General features: G+C 36.7%; 1 protein-coding gene across 10 annotated transcripts in view; it reads right to left on the bottom strand.

Annotated features, from left to right (window-relative positions):
• Positions 1 to 16,438, bottom strand: part of LOC108992467 (protein FAR1-RELATED SEQUENCE 12-like) — a 25,168-nt gene extending 8,730 nt beyond the window's left edge. Inside the window, exons 1-6 of one of the 10 annotated variants that reach the window (XR_004797748.1) lie at positions 15,959 to 16,438; positions 14,483 to 14,700; positions 8,946 to 9,073; positions 7,121 to 7,234; positions 482 to 838; positions 18 to 122 (exon numbers count right to left, since the gene is read on the bottom strand). Coding sequence is in view for 4 of the 10 variants with exons in the window: in XM_018967036.2 (XP_018822581.1) it covers positions 14,497 to 14,700; positions 15,929 to 16,408 (684 nt within the window). In the remaining 6 variants the exon portion in view is untranslated. Of the gene's footprint in view, positions 1 to 17; positions 123 to 481; positions 839 to 7,120; positions 7,235 to 8,945; positions 9,074 to 12,636; positions 12,870 to 14,482; positions 14,701 to 15,928 lie in introns of those variants that run through there. The other 9 variants (XR_004797749.1, XR_004797746.1, XR_001996325.2 and 6 more) reach the window with 9 other exon arrangements.
• Between the last annotated feature and the right edge of the window lie 3,137 nt (positions 16,439 to 19,575).

Raw genomic sequence — 19,575 nt, 5'->3', positions numbered from 1 at the left:
CTGATTCCTGCACATGTAGTATGAGATGGAAGTTCTACAGCTGAATTGGTTTGCAAATTGCAAAAGAAACCCCCAAATATTGATTTCATATTTCCATGCATCTCCATATTGCAAAGAAACCCCTGAAGTAATTTTTTGAGCATGTCAAATTTTTATTGATAAGCAAAAAGGGCCTTATCCAATTACACATGAATTATACAGAAAATGTAAGACATCCAAAAAATAGTCCTGAAAATCTAGAAGTAGAAGAACAAACTGGGACAACCATCAAGTGGTAGAGAGTATTGAAAGTTGAAGACTTAAGAATCTTCCCCCTCTCAGAAACTAACATTGTTTCTTTCTCTCCATGCTCACCACATTAAGCAAGACAGATTCATTTTCCACAGATATTCGCTTAGCTAGTAGCTATCAAACTACTCTTTCTAGCACACAAGAATCCAGACCCACCATTGGGGTGCAAACTCCAGGTAAACTACTCTACCTGCCATAAACGTGTATTAGGCAATCCAAGGGAACTTCTAGATCAGCAAAATCAAACTCAAGATGTGTCAGTTTACAGCTCCTCCCAGGCTCTTTGACAACTAGGTGCACCTTGTCCAACACCCCCCTTCCCATAGGGTTAGGAATGCTACTAAAACAAAAAACTTGCACGAAGTAAGAGATCCAACATAAATAAACATTACCACATTTTATTGAAATTATAAATAAAACATATAGCATAATCATGTCTTAACAGAGGGTGTCTGACAACTATGTGATATTATCTAAGTCTGAGTTCGTGATTAATCTGCAACACAGGTCTAAGCCTAGCCAGCTTGTTCCTCAGCCACATCATCACCTGGGACATGCAAGCAAACAAAAGTGAGTTGAAAACTCGGTAAATAAAACATCATATTGTAAACAAAATTAAACTTAGGGGGAAATATTCGTGTATACTTATTCTTTCATAGCATGTGGAATACTCAACAACCACAGAACAAACATATAAAGGAGCTCACAGAACATCCAACAAATAAGTATGGCAATTCTAATCATAACTAAACACACATGTTCAAGAATAAATAAATAACAAACATCTTCTTCGCAAAACTTATTAAACTTGCCTTTCACTTTATGGCCAACATACTTTACTTTTGTGCACCGAACCACTGCATGTGACCATAAGGGTGACTGCTTCATTGCTTATAACTAAGTTATCTCCAGTCCCATTGCCAGTGATCATGACAATGACCACTTAATTGCTTCTATCATATCTTTGGTGTACCACACCTTTACTATTGATTCTGTGTGGCTTGCACACTCACTCTAACCTTATCATTAATGCAACGCATCTCTCGTGGCCATTCTTTAAAGCTTCATTCATTACTCACATGACTTGTCTTATAAAAGTCATATGATACACAAAGCATATAAAATTATAGCTTGACATAATAACACAAAGAAATTATGGTGTGATATAAAAACATGGCATGACATGATAGCATGAAGAAATTAATATTCCCATCTAATTGGACATGCTAGGTGTCCAATTATTATATAAACATGTTTTTAACCATCAGTATCCCCAAGTGGCAAGAAGTTCAGCCTTGGAGACAGTTTTGGAGTTGTTGGCAGCAATCCCTGTTTGCAGTACTGATGGAAACTTAGCTATCATACATTGAAATTATGGCCCAGGATTTATCGGTATGATGGCAGCGTGTTAGCATTTGAATCTTAAAAATCTTAAAATTTTCATGTAGTGAAACATGTCTAATGATTGGTGCAAAGTGTGGCAGTCCCCATATGTGTAAAGTGTGAAGATTTTAGAATTCCCTCACAAGGGAGTCTTCCAAGAGATTTTATTAAAAATATTCAAAGAAGATTTTTACCGTCATGTTTCGCAGCTCTTATGGCAGCAAGAGGTTCCTCTTAAGTGGATATCTAAATGTTGTAATTACATGAATCACATGTAAGGAGTGTAATAGGGATTAGTATGGTTTATGAGAGGAGTGCATGAATCTGAAGATATTTTACCTACGGCTGCAGCACAATGGACAAAGCCCAAGGATTATAGCAAGGCTTGAAAAGGTTTCATTAAAATCCATAGGGTTAGCAGCCTCTTTATGAGGGCTTTCTTGAAGTTGGCAATCCTGATTCTCAAAAATTTTATGTCTCAAGTGAAAAGGAAGCTTTCAGAGCTGGTTTGGTTACACAAAACCAAACTATCTCATCTCATCTCATCTTATATGATCATTACAATTTTTCCAAATTCTCACACAAAATATAATAAATAATTCAACTTTTTCAAATCTCAAAACAAAAATAATATTAAAAAATAATATTATAACAATATTTTATTCAACTTTCAATAAAACATCTTATCTCATCTGAATTACGTAACCAAACAAGGCCTGAGCCTGCGTAATCAATCATAAGGTAATAGGAATAGAGCAGATCAAGAGCTGGTTGCATTGATTTGACTAAAAAACTTGAAGAAAAAATTGGGGAAACACCCCCCCCCCCCCCCCCCCCCAGGTGTACTTAGGTCTAGCATCTAGTGCGATTTTTTATTTTTTTGACGAGAACAAAGTCCCTTGTGATATGAGTTATTTAGATATAGGACCCTCTGTTAATTTTTCCGTCTTTCAACATTACTTGAAAAGACGTGGCCGAACCACAAGCTTCCCCACAAGCTTGTATGAGTCAACTTCAATTTTTTTAAAATAAATTAAAATTTTTTAAAGAAATAGAAAATTAAATTATTTATAACAAATAAAGTGATTTTTAATTAAAAAAAGAAAAAGGAAACCAAACGAGTCCACCCATGTGGTGTTAGATATCTGGTCACCAACGGTGGACGGGGTGGCAGCAACCATGGGTGGCCAATCAAGTATTTTGTGTATTAATATGTATTTAAAATATAGAATATAAGTTTAACTATGCTAAATTACGGCTTGATATTCTCGTGTCTAACAAATCTCCCCTTCTGGTTCATACTTCAATTGAACACATAGGTGAATCTACTCCAAGGTACCTTGTCAATCTGAACTACATTGTTGAGTAGCACTTGCACCCTTTATGGTTTGAGATGCATTTCCTCGAAGTAGATGTACTTCTCAACGTAGTTGTGCTGTTTTTTTCCTCTACTTAGCCATTGAGCAAACCCTAACTTTGAGACCTAGTATATATGTTGCATTTTAACTCATCCGTTTATACGTATTTGTTCTTGTTCTTTGCATTGCCATTATTTTGCTCGGTCTCGTTCATCTCCAACAATTTGAAATGCGATGATTGTTATATTCGCATTGAGAAGTTTGTACCTTTGTTTGCCCCGATAGACTTGTTCATTTTCTTAGAAAAGAGAAAACACTTGCATCACAAAGAACACGAACAAGCATGCATAAACGGATTAGTAAAAATACACATATATACTAGTTCTCTAAGTTAGGGTTTCCTCGATAGCTGAGTAGAGGAAAAACAGCACGCATACATTGTGGAAGTACGTCTCCAATCCATCTAGTGTTGGATGGAGTATGCATCTTGACAATGCTCAAGAAGTGTTGGGGCACTTCAAGCAAATGTATTCAGGTGTTGGGAACATGGCCTGCATTTATGTGTTGTGTAAGCAATTCTTTGGGTTGGAAAAAGGTACTTTGGGTCTTGGAGAGTATTATCCTCAAGTGATGAGTTATGTGAAAAGCTCAAATGTATTGACCTATTACTTCTGATGTCTCGCATATGCAGCGACAACGTGAAGACTTCGATGCTGTTAGGTTTCTTGTTGGCTTGAAGCCAGAATATGAGTTTGTTCATTTCCAAATTTTGGCTACTCCACAGCTTCCCTCATTTCCTGATGTGTTCTCTTGATTTCAACGTGCCACATTGTCTGGACATGGATCTCAGTTGTCTTCTAATCAGAGTAGTGAGAGATATGCTTTAGTTGCCTCTTATGGGAGTCACATTGTTCCTCCTGTCAGGCATGGAGGCCATGTTGGTTGAGGTGCACGTGGGGGATGTGACACCAAGAGTGGCCGCACTCAAGGTCGTGAATCTTGTAAGTGCACCCATTGTGGTCGCAGTAATCACTCGGTAGGCTGTTGTTGGGATTTACATGGTAGACCATATGGGTGAAATCCAATCCCTTCGCTTCGCTTCTCAGACTCTACTAATGAGGCCATTTGTCAAGATACTACCTCATCATCAAATAGCTCCAACCCACCTCCAGATTCAGACATGATCACCATGCCGAAAGATGAGTATGCTCAGCTTTTGTCTCACACATAGGCTCCTTCATCTTCCACAACTACTGTTGCCTGATCAGGTACAACATATGCATGTCTTCTCTCATCCACTCAAGATCCATGGGTCATCAATTCAGGAGTTAATGAACATATGACAATTTGTCTTATTCCTTATCTAATTTAGATACTGTGAAATCTCCAAAGAGTTGTTACTCTTGCTAATGGTTCTCTCGCTAAAGTTACAGGCATTGGATCCACTAAGCTCACCGACTCTATATCCTTGTCATCTATTTTATATGCTTCTGGCTTTCCCTTTAGTTTTAAATGAAAACCCTGTGTTTATATTATGTTTACTACATGATGTGATTCTTATTGAGTATTTAACTCATTTTAGTTGTTTTTAAATGTTTTCCCACCATAGGTGAGGAAGAATTAGAGGATGTTGCGGGCGATGATGGTGTCCAAGAGTTTGACATTGCAATGAGGCTTGAGGCTTCAGAAAGAGAATTTATACATTACCTTTACTATTACAAGATTTATGCTTCCGAAATGCTTAGCACAAGTTAGATTATTATATTTTAAACAAGTGCTATTGAACAATACGTTTATTTTGAGAGATTTCTTTTATAAAAGTTTTAGTGAGGATTTTATTTATAGGGTCTTTTCTGCATGGTGCAAAGAACGTATGTTTTAATGTTAGTAGTGTCTGGTTCCTCTAGCACAACGAGCCTTAGAGGGGTAGGGTGTCATTGTATAAGTATTAAGTATGCACGCTTTCAAGAAAACCCTATGCTTATTATGTTACTGTATGATGTACTACTTATTGAGTATTCGACTCATTGTTTTGTATGTCTTTTATATTTAAATCATCTCTAGTTATTATTCTCAATGTGAGAATGTTGCTGTAGGACGAGGCTTAGCCTAGGGAGGCGATCGATGAAGAAGCCTAGATCATGTACAAAGCTTTTAAGTTATGATTTTTATAGTACAAAGTTTGAAAAATTTTAATAAGTGCTCCCGCAGACGTTCTTTTATATTTTTAGTATTTTAATAAAGAATGATTTTATTTATCATATGGAATTCTTTATACCTGGTGCTTCATTAAAGAAAAGAAAAAATTGAAAAATTTAAAGGCAATGTAAGTAGCACTTCGGTTCCCCTAGATTTCTAAAAATGACTTTCCTCTTAACCCTAAGGGGATTGGGTGTTACAAGAAAACTCACAAAAGTCAACAAAATTAGAAACATCGAGAAGGGCATTACGAGATATCCACTCGAAAACTGGCTTAAGAAAACAAAGTTATAGAGCTAAACTCATCTTCCCACAATCAATGAGACTTTTGATAAACTCATATGGGTGACAGCTCTTGATAACCTTTAGACCAAATGTCATACCAAAATCTGGTCTGAGAAATCTTCCACCTACCCTTTCCGCCGGAGTTTCATGGGCGTTACCCTGTTCCCCAATCAGATTTTTGGATGTGAGCTATACTCCGTGAGGAGCCAAACTCACATATGGCCGCTTGGCATTTGACCTCTCTTCCTATGTGGCTAGAAATGCTAAGTGACAATCTCTCAATTGTCATTGCCTGGCCCATCTTGCTACCACAGCAGCACCTAGTGTGGTCAACAAGGGCATGGGGATATAAAAAAGGAAAGAGAGGGATGGCTTGCATGATGAGCTATTAACTCAGTGGTAGAACGCACCCCTGATAATTGTGTCGTGCTTGGGCTGTGAGAACCCTGTGAGGGTTCTCAACCACATGGATAGTTCAAATGTGCTTATCAATGCTTGACCCTGAGATGTGGATCATCTAAGGCACATTAACATGTTGTACTTCTCTTGTTCGAATATGGGTTTGAAATGTAGATCCAACTTTCTAATTCACTTGTGGGATTCGAGCAGTTCGGGGTTGGGGGGGGGGGGACCACCACAACTCCTCTCTTCTCAAGAATCCATACATCTCTTATCCGTATATGGGTCAGCTATCTCTCAAGCACTAGTTTAGGTTCGGCCTCAATGGGAAAATAAAACAGAGCACCTAACAACATATCTTCAGAGACCAAGAACTACGATCCCACCTTTCATTCTGGAGTGATGGAGGGATAGTCTAATTCAAGCCTTTTTTCATGCTCCCAAAGGTCTGGTGAAAGTTGCAATCAATAGGATTTTTCCAATCCTCCCTTTACGAAAGGAAGAAGTTGAAATCATTTTTCCTTTCCGCAGGTACCAGGAGATTGGATCTAGCCATAAGAAGAATGCTTGGCTAATAAATAACACACTTCTTGGTCTTCGACCCCCTTAGTCACTACGAACATCCCCAATCAGTCCAATGAGATGCAGTTTGACATTGCTTCACACCCAAAAAGAAGATAGCTATATCTGGCTTAAACTTGTTCGGACCTAGGAAAATAAGCTCATGAGCTTAATCTTACTTCACCGTCGAGAAACGAAGGAAGACTTCCATCTCCAAGTTTAACCTAGTTCTCGCTCACTTCTTTTTGGCCTGAAAAGGAGGTGATCCAGCTGCACCTTCCAGTATAGTTGCTACCTTGTTACGACTTCACTCCAATAACTAGCCAAACTTTATACTCCTGACTCTTATCCAAAATATACTACTTGTTTTTCAATATTCAACTTCAGATTCACTAAATCTAAATTATAACTTAATTCTAATACATACTCGGTGGATTTTTCATTTAAAAATTATTTTTTAAAAACATAAAAAGGTAAAGTATTAGTAGGCTTTGTTAAAATGAAGAATTTTTGGAGAAAGCCATTAATATATGCCCTGTCATGTCCATGGCCGTGTGATGTGCATGGGTGTTATCATTTTCTTTTAATGACAGAAGTTGACTTGAGAATTTGAAGGAACAAGCTGTCAACTACCAGGAAATTACCCACTGCGAGCTACCAAGAATCATGGTATATGTATTAGGAAACCTTTTACTCTGTTAAAGACCAGAAACCCTCCAGAAAATCCAAGGAATGCCGTAGAAAGCCAATGAGACTGCCTGCCAAGGAAAGGGTTAGAATATTCTTAGAACAACCTACAGGCCTGCTGGAATACAATATTCTTATAAGAAACCAAGGGAATACAATATTTAAGTTAAATCAATATAACCAAGCTTCTCTGCCGCCTCATCTCCATAGCCCTAGGATTGATTGAGAAAGCTTTTTTTTTTTTTTTTTTTTCCCACTTAAGACAGAAAAACCCTTAAGAATCAGGATTGCCAAATGCAAGAAAACCCTCATAAAGAGGCTGTCGACCCTATGGATTTCTAGAAAACCTTTTCAAGCCCATTAAGGCCTAGGAGAGTTGGACAAGGGGCTGACCAGGCCAAGAACCAGCCAAGTTGTTGCCCTTAAGTCCTAGAAAAACCCTGCCCGTGGCTTATTAAAATTTCAGATGGGCAGCCAGCATAAGATAACAACCTATGCACATGTGCCACCCCTCCCACTCAGATCCAACCCTAGATAGAAGCTGCCACCTATTTCTAAAAGGAAAATTCTACAAACTACACCATCATCCTACTCATATCCCACTATGACGAGGTGGCATAGCCAATCAATCTTGGAATTTTTCTTTTAGTAATATAAAGGAGGATCTAATGGTGATAAAAGTGTCATATTTTATATAGTGGGATGAAAGATGGATATGGATGTGGTTTGTAGCATTACTCTTTCTAAAAACCAGAAAATTACCTTTAGAGATAAAGCAGGGCTCCTTCAATGGAACAACCGCTGCTAACTTCAACAAACCCTAGACTGTCTCTAAGTTGAACTTCTCTCCCGCTTTATAGATATATATGTAATAAACTCCTAACACAGCACCTAGCATGTCCAATTCAAGGAGTTTTTTTTTCTTGATAAGTAAAAATTTTATAAGTATCAATAGGTGTAACCCATGTATAGTAGATGTATACGCGAGAGAACACCTGCTGATAAAAAAATCGAAAGCCATTGCCCAGAGAAAAAGCGTGTTGAAAAAGAATATTCTGAATTCCTCCAGCGCATGTTCCTTAGCTCTGAAGTTTCAGTCATTTCTTTTCCTCCAGCTGCACCACAGGAGGCATATGGGAAACATCTTCCATATTCTAGCGATTGGAGGGATACCATAAGGACTTTTAAGATGACACGAGATCGACCACCTTCCCAAGCATAAACCCGTCCTACCCCAACTCTACAAAAAATCATCCCAAAGGGCTCTAGAACCTCATAATGAAGTAGCAAGTGGTCCACAGTTCCATCATTTTTCCTATAAATATAGCACCAGTCAATAGCAATGATTCAGCATTTCCGTAAGTTGTCCATGGTCAGGATCTTCCCTAATGGACTACAAAGAAGGGAACCTTGTAAGGCGACCAACTCCACCAAATGTTCCTCCAAGAGAAGTGGTTATTATCCTGATTAGTGATGACCTTATAGAATGAATGGACAGAAAATTTCCCTTTCCTTGAGGGACTCCCTAACATCTTATCTACTTCTTGATTCCTTATTCTGGTAGAGTACATTAAGATGAAGAGTTTTATGACAATTTTCAAAAGGTTTACACATGGAAACAGAATTTCTATTTTTTTAACACCATCAGAACTTTTAGCATAAATAGATTCGAAGACTTGAACAGATTTGATCTACGTGATATATCATATGTGTGATTAGGTTGCTAAGCAACTCCTTGTTGATTTTAAAGCAAAGGAGCTTAGGTAAGTAGTATGATCATACCTTCATGAGTATAATATGTGCTTTGTTGTGCTTGAACCAGTGTTGTTCACCTATATAGTACGTATTGTCATCTCCATTGTAAGCCCCGTTTATGAATCCTTGTTGGAATATAATGTAAATGCTTGTGGCTGCAATACTATGATTCATGTTTAAAATATCTGCTATGCCATGTTATGCAAGTATTGTCATTAGACTCGCATAAATGGATGCCATGATATGATGAAAGCCATGCATACAAATATAATATGTCACCATTGATATCATGCCATGCAAATTGCATAAGATACTTATTATATCATGCAATGTTGTTATATGTTTCACATGTATCCTGTAAAACTTCAAGTCATGTGACTAATGAATAAAGCTATAACAAATGACCATAAGATATGCATGGTACTAGTGCAAAGTTAAGGGTAAATGTGCAAGCTACAGAATCACATGTAAAAATGTGGTTCACCAGAGATATGTTACAAGCAATTAAGAGGTCTCCCTTCTGGCCAATGACCTGTGGGTCAACTGGCACCTCCCTTGGTCCTTAGGGACCCTGGCGCCCTCAGTTGGGGGGTTTGAATCTGCCTCTAACCTAGCGTTAAAAATTCCCTCTCAAAAAATTGCCTAGCAAAAAAATCAAAGACAAGGTCCCTTGTGATCACAGGAAGTGGACCAGTGCACAAAACTAAACTATGTTGGCCATAGCAACTGAAAGACAAGTTTAATATGTTATGAAAAGAACATGTTGATTGCTTAGGTTTGGTTGTTTACTTGTACTTGAACACGATGTTAATTAAGTTATTGTTAGAATTCCCATACTTACCGGTTGGATGTTCTGTCTTATATGTTAGTTTTATTATTGTTGATTATTCCACATGCTATGTAAGTAGAAGTGTGCAAGAATGTTTTCGAGGTAAAAATTTAAATTTAATTATCTTTACATTAAGATGTGTTATTTACTAAGTCTTCGATTCACTTTTGTTACTTTTCTATTTTTAATGTCCCAAATGATAATGTGGATGACAAACAGATGGTTCAGGCTTAGATCAATGTTGCAGATTAATCAAGAACACAGACTTAAGATAACATCACATAGTTTTAGATAATAAGCATTTTACACAAGATCAGTCATGAGTCCTTTTATAATGTTGTTATCTTTATTTCCGCTGTTAGGACATGATTATGCTATAGTTTTACACGAGATCAATAAGGTAATGTTTTTTTATATTGGATCTCTTGCCAATCAAAAGTTATATGTTTTAGTAGCACTCCAAACCCTGTGGGAAGGGGATGTTACAAGCATCAAGGCATGACCCAATCTAGCCCAAAGAGACTAAAGATTGTGCTCCGTAAGGTACAACTTGCAATGAAGTAAAAGATAATCAACACTTCTCCCAATCTTTTTACACATGCAATATGAATCAATTACTATAACATCCCACCTTCTTAGTTTGTCCAAGGTAAAAATCTTGCCTGAAACCATAGTGCAGGGAAAAAAATACCTTCATAGGAGCCTTATTGTGCCATTTATTCATTCCTATGAGAAAAGGGGGGTATTGCTATGGGAAAATAAAGCTTTTTTTTTTTTTACAAGTATAAAGAAATTTTATTAGAAACTAATGTATGGGCAAAGATCATGTACACGGGAAGTATACAAAAGAAAATACCTAAATACATTCTAGGAAACAGAAAGTGACATCAGAAAATCATGAATGGTAGTTCTGTTAATCACTAAAGCAGAAAACCAAAACAGCAAAGAGTGCACAAAAAAATAAAGATTTGCTCCAAAGAATGCTCCTTTTCATTAAAACACCACTCATTCCTTTCCATCAAATGCACCACATAAGACACAATGGAACCATCTTCCAAGCTGCGTCCACTTGAGAACAACCATGAAGCCCGTTCCAACATGCAAGAAGGTCAACCACTCTCAAATACATCACCCAAGCCAAGCCGATTCTACAAAAGATACCATCCCACAAAGCTCTTGCCACCTCACAATGCAAGAGTAGATGATCCACGGTTTCCCCATTCTTTTTACACATGAAACACCAACCCATAACGATAATACCCCATTTCCTTAAATTATCCAACGTCAAAATGTTTCCAAGAGAGGCTGTCCAAATGAAAAAAAGCAACTTTGGAAAGCACGTGAGACCTCCAAGGAAAAGGAGGACTATTCTGAAAAATCAACAGCTTATATTATGAACGAACAGTGAACTTTTTACACCCCTTAGACTTCCATAACATCCTATCTCATAATTACCGCCAAGCCTCAGAGAGTATAAAAAGCTGTAAAAGCTGATCCTTCATCAATCTCCCAATCCTGTACAGCTCTAGTTAAACAAATATTCCACTGAATCAAGCCATTAGAACAACAAAGCAAATCAGAAACAGCAGCAAACCGATCTGAAGCCAATTGAAAGATAGCTGGAAACACATTATTGAGGGCCCGATCACCCCACCAAATGTCAAACCAGAAACAGATCCTAGATCTCTCTCCAACAGCATAACTAAACTGACTAACAAAAAACAAAACTCTCCCAGCCCTTTCTAATGAACTTCCAAAGTCCCATACCATAAACCCCCCGAACTTCCCCCCCCCCACAAAAGCACTTCCATACTTCTGATCAATGACCTCCCTCCAAAGCAACTCTCCTTCCAATTGACATCTCCATAGCCACTTCCCCAATAAAACCTTATTAAAGATCCTCAAATTACGAACCCCCAACCCTCCAACGGAAATAGTAGATTAAAATTTATTACAACTAACAAGATCGAATTTAGTTTCCTCTCCCATACCACCCCATAAAAAAGCACGAAACAACTTCTCAATCCGATTTGCCACCCCTGCAGGCAATGGAAACAATGATAGAAAATAAGTGGGGAGATTAGAAAGGTACTCTTAACCAGAGTAAGTCTACCCCCTTTAGATAAATATGGTTGCTTCCAACCGGCCAACCTTTTCTCAACTTTCTCGACAGCCCCATTCCAAATAGCAAAAGCCTTGAAAGGCGCCTCCAACAGAAGACCCAAATATTTCAGGGGTAAAGAAGCAATTTTACAGCCCAACAAACTTGCCAAGCTATTGATGTTACACAACACCCCCACCGAAACCAGCTTTGACTTTCCAAGGTTCACCTTGATGGGAAAATAAAGCAGTAAAGAATGACCAACCTTAAGGGTGGCATATAGGCAAGTTGGAAGAGGACGTATTTGTTAAAGGTGGCCGGATCACCTTGATTAAGAGCACACTCTCCAGTTTGCCTACTTATTTCTTGTCTCTATACCTCTTCATATTATCATGGCCAAACATATAGACAAGCTACAACAAGATTTTTGTTTTTGATAAGCTAAGATGGGATTTTCTATGGAGTTTTCTATGGAGTGGGATAGACGAAGAATTCAAATTTCACCTAGGAAATTGGACTAAGGTTTGCTCACCAATTTATGTGGTAGGTTTTGGTATTTGAGGTTTTCTTGTGTCCAGTCAGGCTCTACTTGGGAAATGGTTGTGGCAATATCAACAGGAAAAGGCAACTCAATGGAAGTTGTAGTGGATTCCTAGTATAGTGGTGCTCTATCAAAGTAAACAGGCCACGCGGTGTAGCATTGTGGAAGAATATCCTAAAAGAACGGGCGGTCTTCATTAGATATATCAAATTTCAAAATGACTTATGGTGTGGTGAGAGAGCTCTTAAGTTTACAATTACTTCAGTGATGCCCATTGTCATGAATAAAAATTACGTTACTTATCAAAAAAAGGTTTGTCCAATAAAATTTCAGTTAATATGAGTTCAAAATTAACTACCTCAACATAGTAGAGCATAGCTTGGAGCATTTATTTTGAGTCCTGAAATGAAGTAAAGAGTTTGGCAACTTTGAGCTCTTATGTGAATAGAACTTTCCACCACCATCTCAATAGCAATATATCTGGTCAAAATCAATCATAAGAATCAGCAGCCATCCTTACAAACAAAGGTGGTGAAATGATGCAGTGACATTCCCATGTAAAGACTGTAGTCATTCAATTTCCATCAGATTTCCACATGCTGAGGCTTGTACTCAACTAAACTTTAATCCAAAATAAATTAGGATTGGCTATATCAATTCTTGTCAATAATTAAGGCCAGGCATAAATATTGTTTTCTGCCATTCTATCCAAAAGCATATTCTTTGTTTCCTCAAAACTTCTACCCCTTTCGTTTTAGGCCTCAATTTACTTCTTTTCACTTTGCCAGCATGAATTGAATCACTTTTTTTTTCAACAGCATATTAATCATCATCCATTGCACATGCCCAAACATCTCCCTCATCTCTTCATCAACAGGAGTTATATCTACCTTTGATCAGATGTATTCCTCGTCTTATTCACCATGATATCCACCTAAACATCCTTATTTTGGCAACAATCCCTTATAAACGTACTTTTTCCTAATAAGCCAAACATTCCAGCATCACATAGCACAGTGAGTCAACTCTGTCTGTATTAGTGCTTTGTGTCCAATAGTTTCTACACAACCTCATTAGAAGAGATCTTTAGTATTGATGTCAACACCACAATTAATAGACTGCTATTTCTCAGGTCGGGAGAAAGACCAGAGAACTCAAAATTGATCAGGCAATCCTTGCACCGAACATCTGTCTTCTTTGCAAAAGACGGGGAGATCATCGGCAAAGCAAAGGTGGGAAATTCTATCTTACACCATGAATGTTATTAAAATTGCCCTTCCTGAATTTTGGCATCCAACAAACCCAAGAAAGTCTCCATAAACAGGAAAACAAATTTTTGTTATAAGGAAAAAATATAAGGGGAAAGAGGTCCCCTTAACGAAGACCCCTCCTTCTTCCTGAGAAATAAATATCCATTGAGTTCCCCATTTATATTGATATAAAATCTAGGGGTGGTAATGATTCCATTATCCACTGAACCATTCCAGCCAGAAACCCAACCATCTTTATGGTTAATTATATATTATAGGATGAAATATAAATCAGCCGACCCCAATATCTAAGAAAGAAAGATAATGTGGCAGGTTAACTCAAAAATAAAAAAATAGTCAATTTCCATGAATGAATTATTCAAAGATTTAGGTCCCGTTTGGATGCTGAGATGAGATGAGAAATCAGTGAATAGTAGTGAAATGATTTGAGTTAAGATGTTTATTGGGTTTTGGGAAATGAGAGAGAAAAAATTTAATAAAATAATTATAAAGTTAAAATATTATTAGAATATAATTTCCTAATATTATTTTTGTTTTGGGATTTGAAAATTTTGAATTGTTTTTTTGTGTTTTATTTGAAAGTTTGGGAAAGTTGTAATGATTAGATAAAAAAGTTGAAGATTTAAAATTGAAAAGTGTTTGTGTTTGAGTGATGTTTGGGAAGGAGATGGGGTGAGATGAGACAGGTTGAGATAGCTATCCAAACGAGGCCTTAGTGCACAATTTCAAATTTTGGAAAACAGAATCCTCAAGTAAACCAAAATGAGACGACCAAATAAATGAAAACAAACAAACAGAACAATATAAAGAGAAGGTACTCACTCTATACTCGGTAGTTATCTATGGTCTGAAACCTCTTTCCTTTTAGCTTCAAACTCACTTAGATTGTCCAAAACTAATTGAACTTTAGTTGATAGGTGTTCATTATGGCCTTCAATATCCTTCATAAAAGCAAGTAGCTGTTCTCGATATGCTGCACTTAACCGCTTCTTAACCCGCAGTTCTGCCGTTAATTCCAGAATTTTCTTATCCTTCTCATCCTTAAAAATAGATTTACAAAAAAAAGACACATTAAGTGGATAAAGTAGAATAAATGAATTGAGCACATCAGTGTACAAGAAGATCACCTTCAAAACACATAGGATTCGGAAAATCTCAATACAATCATTAATTTTTAGCCAGTTTAACTTATGAAAAACAGCATAGATAATTGAACAGGAACAAGAAAAAGAACAAGAAAAGGGTACAAGTCCTAGCACCAAGCAGGTGATTGAAAAAGGTATCAATTTAATTTATATATTTCTTCCCTTCTTTTTGAGGGGTTTCGATAAATATCTTCTTGCCTATATCTTAAAGTGGTATGAACCTAATGGAATGGCCAAATATGTCATTGTCATTAACAAGGGAAATCAACATTTCTTTCGAAACCATCTTAGTAGGGACAGAAGCTCAGCAAAATCTTCTTATTCATGTAACGAAAAAGGATAGAACAAGAAGTTGTTTTTACTTTGGTATGTACTAGGCTGAAAATACAAATTACAGAGCTTCTTAGAACTTCTAAAAGATCATTGCCAGACATCTCTTTAGATTTTCCAAAGTAACATGAACAAAATGCATCAAGCAATAGAAAGGTAAAGGCTAGGTTGGTATCTTTGACTTAGTTATTTTCAGGTCAGTCTTGCTAGGACAATGGTAAGACCATAAGAGAAAAGGAGAGAGGGGCAGGAAAAATGTGTCACATTAAAAGAAAGAATAGAGAAAGGGAGATAAGCTAATATGAGTTTTTTAAGGAAGAGAGACTCCGACATGTATAGAGCATGCTGAAGATGTCTACTTTCTCAGGAAGATTTTCACCTTAGACATAGATGTATATGCCAGCCAGCTCAATGGCTGTCAGCCCTAGATTGAGCAGGGAGGGCAGATTTACTATCAGCAGAAAAAGAAACGACTCTGGATACTGAAGAATTATCTCATGTTGAAAGAGAAATCAAGTAAGAGATAAATAAGCAGATACCTCAACAGGAAAGGTATCTTTTTAGAAGAAGAAAAACAGGATACCAAAGAAATCACGGAGGAAGAATGGCTCCCCTGAATAGAACAAGAACCTCTTCAGAGGCAAAATCAATGACAAAGTCTCCATGTCACAGGGCTTTGCCTATTTTAATGAATAAAATCTATTTTTACTAATAAAAAAAGGTCTATGTCATGGTATCCATCAAAATCACATTGAAGTTCATATATGGTAAACAAAAGATATAAAGAACTTACAAAGGATTGCTCAAAGCAAAACAAGCTTACAAATGTTCGACGAGTCTTTCGAAATTGACCCACCAACGGATGATTATGGTCCCTCACAAATTTCCTAACCACCCATCTCCCAGGCTTCTCTCTCTTCAACAAAATCGTTGCTGTGCAAACTTCCTGCTGCCCACCTCGCTTTCGATTAACAGAACGCCCACTGCATCCAAGTCCACGGGAGATAATTGACCTATCACGCTCAGACTTTCTGGATGACAATACACGGGTTATAAATCCTACCCGTTTTGCATACTCATCATAGAATGCTCTAGCAGCTTCTTCTGATTCAAAGGGCATACCCTCGTAAGGTTCTTGATCTGTTTCAACTCTACGTATACTTGATTCCCCTTCAGCAGAAGTTTCTATTCTCTCATTTCCATCGTCCACTTCCATATCTACTGTTGCACACGTAGCAAGTTGACAGCTTAACAGAATGCACCCTCCAAACATGCAAGTCACTCCGCCCAACTTTACCACTTTATGTAAAGAACAAATCTAAAAAAATAAAAAAATTTATGGGTAAAATAAAATTATTGAAACATAAGAATAATAGGGGTTATTCAATTACACAAGAATTATATAAAAGAAAACACCAAATTACATTTTAGGAAGTAGAAAATGATACAAGAAAGTCATAGACACTAGTTTCATTGAGTACAATAACAGAAAACTAAAGAAATGAAGTGTGTAAAAAGAGATTCTAAGTTAAGGAGACGTTTGGATTCGAAGATGAGTTGAGATGAGTTGAGATAGATTGTGAATAGTAATGAGATGAGTTATGAATAGTAGTGAGATTTGTGAGTTAAAGTTGCTGAATAGTAATGAATAGTAGTGAGATGAGTTGAGATGAATTGAGATGAGTTGAGATCTCCTTCGAATCCAAACACCTCGCTCCTATCTTCAAAGCTCTAATCATTCTATTTAAGCCAAATACACCACATAATCGGGGTAATAGCATTCGATAGAATCAGCTGGCAAATGTCGAAATCGGCCGAAATCGATGGAAAACAAGTCGGTCAGTGGTCCAAAATGGCGAAAATCAACGTCGGTTAGTTTAGTTCCAGTTTGAACCATGTTTAAACCAGTGAATTGGCCCATTATATATATATATATATATTTTAATTTTATTCTTATATAAAATGCCATCATTTTAATAAGTTAAACGGTATCGTTTTATTAGTATGCATTAGAAAAAATAATAATAAAAATAATACTCTGGTTTAATAAACCAAACGGCAAACAACGTCATTTTGGTTAGGGCTCTCCCTTTCATCTTCTTTAGTCCTTACCTCTCTCTCTCTCCCTCTCTCCTTGATGTCAATAATTATATCCAAAATAACAATAATTATAGGGATATGATTTTTATTGTTATTAATATTAATAAACATCATCTACTTATTTATTGTTAGAAACATCATCTATTTAACACTAAAATTTAATTTAAATTATCGAAATTTACGCATTACACCTTTCATTTGCCTTTAAACGATGTATTTTCCAATTTTGACCATCAAAATAAATAAAGAACAAAAATAATTTTTTGAAAATTTTTAATATGAATGTGATTTTTTTTCCCTTTAATTTTGCACACTATGGGAGAAGAAGAGAGTGTTGGAACCCTAAGGCTAGAAGAGGAACATGAAGTGAAGAAACTGCCGAAGTAGTGTGAAGCATGCGGAACTGATGAAGGGCTAGAACTCAAAACGGCAGCACATGGGTTGATCTCAAACGCACGGTTTGGGTTGTATGGGGAAAACACACCGTTTAGATAAAAGGGATAAATAGACTAGTTTGATTATTGTTGCTTTTGTAGTATGCACAATTTGGATGAACTGAAACGGTGTGTTTTATTACTGTTTTTTATTATGTAGAGACCAATGGTCAGTTTAGCTAAAGTTCTGAGGGTTTGTTACTGAGTGGGTATTTGAGTGAGGAACGAAGTGTAGTGGGGTGCTTTTGGAGTATTCTGGAATTTAAGAGTTTGTAAGGGAGGTGGGGTCCCTCGAAGAACCCGTAACTATGAACCAGTAGCTTTTCTGAGCGTTTTATCGTACACCTTTCGGGCATTCTCTTTTATTCTCCATACGGCATCCATTACAATTCCTTACATCCCTCATTACAACCAAACATCAAAGGATCAATTACTTATATTTATCTGGAAGTAGTTTCATTCATTACAACTGTTGAGTAGAATCACAGAACTTTACAAGGAGGTTCCTAACATCATCTACTTATTTATTGTTAGAAACATCATCTATTTAACACTAAAATTTAATTTAAATTATCAAAATTTACGCATTACACCTTTCATTTGCCTTTAAACGATGTATTTTCCAATTTTGACCATCAAAATAAATAAAGAACAAAAATAATTTTTTGAAAAATTTTAATATGAATGTGATTTGTTTTCCCTTTAATTTTGCACACTAAGGGGGAAGAAGAGAATACGCACACAAGTAGAAACGAAGAGACTAGGAGAAAAAAGGCAGGGGAAAGAGAGGGAGGGTGGGTGTCGAGAGAAAATAATTCTCTCTCTCCTCTGTCGAGCATCAAGGATCAGTCTTTTTGGTGAGCAAAGATGAAAAAAAGAATGAAAAATCTCAGATGACTTCTAACGAAATAACTTCAATGTGTTTGGATGCTAAACATAGTCATCCGTACAAACATACCTGAGATAAACTCAGATGACTCGTGCATCCAAATGCACACTTAGACTTATTATATTTTCCATGTTGCAAACTAACTGCTGTGTAATTGTGATTTTTATGTTCGTGTTTGAGACAAGTATTTTGTTTTATTTCCAGTTTCGTTTTTGTGCGTTGTAATTATCTTTGTATTTCACATGCTAGATGAATTACTCGTCAACTTCAATTGATGTTAACTCAAATGAACCAACCACAAATTTGGGTGATGATTTAATAGATACCCAAACATCAGAACCCCCGAGTGCCTCTACCTATAGTGTTTATCCACTTCCTAAGAAACGAGAGAGGAATGATTCGTCCTTTTTTTAAGATCATTATAAGAAGGTAGAGGTTGTCACGTGGATGAGCCTGATACTAAGTATAACTATTATGGCAAGATGTATGCTTGCCACTCAAAGAGGAACGAGACTTCAACCATGAAAAAATATTTGCCTGGATTTTTCAAAAACTCTTATAAACATGGACCATTTGATAGATACTAAAAAATATTTTGGGTGAGGCAACACCTGAGAAGGGGGGTTGAAGATAGTGTTGGTAGTATGATGAGAACCTTTGTAACCCATAAGTATAGTGAAGAGATTGTGAGGTTGGCGATTGCAGAGAAGGTAATTATATATGAGTTGTCATTTAGAGTTGATGAAGGGCAAAAGTCTAAGAAGATTTGTTGGTCTCTTGAGCCTCTATTTAAAGTGTCATGTCGCGTCACTGTTGTAAGAGATTGTGTGAAGTTGTTTGCATTGGAAAAAAATTCATAAAGTTGTTTAAAGGTGGTGGCATGGGGATCTCATTGACTACCCATACATGGCCATTAATACAAAATCTTAATATATGTATCTAACTGTAGAGTTTATTGATAGGAATTGTAAATTGCACAAAACAATCCTTTATTTTTGTTTAATTCCTAATCATCGA

The sequence above is a fragment of the Juglans regia genome, chromosome 12 (assembly GCF_001411555.2).
Source record: "Juglans regia cultivar Chandler chromosome 12, Walnut 2.0, whole genome shotgun sequence".
In the NCBI taxonomy this organism is placed as follows: Eukaryota; Viridiplantae; Streptophyta; class Magnoliopsida; order Fagales; family Juglandaceae; genus Juglans; species Juglans regia.
Note: the sequence above shows the minus strand (reverse complement) of the source record. Positions and strands in the feature narration are given on the sequence as shown.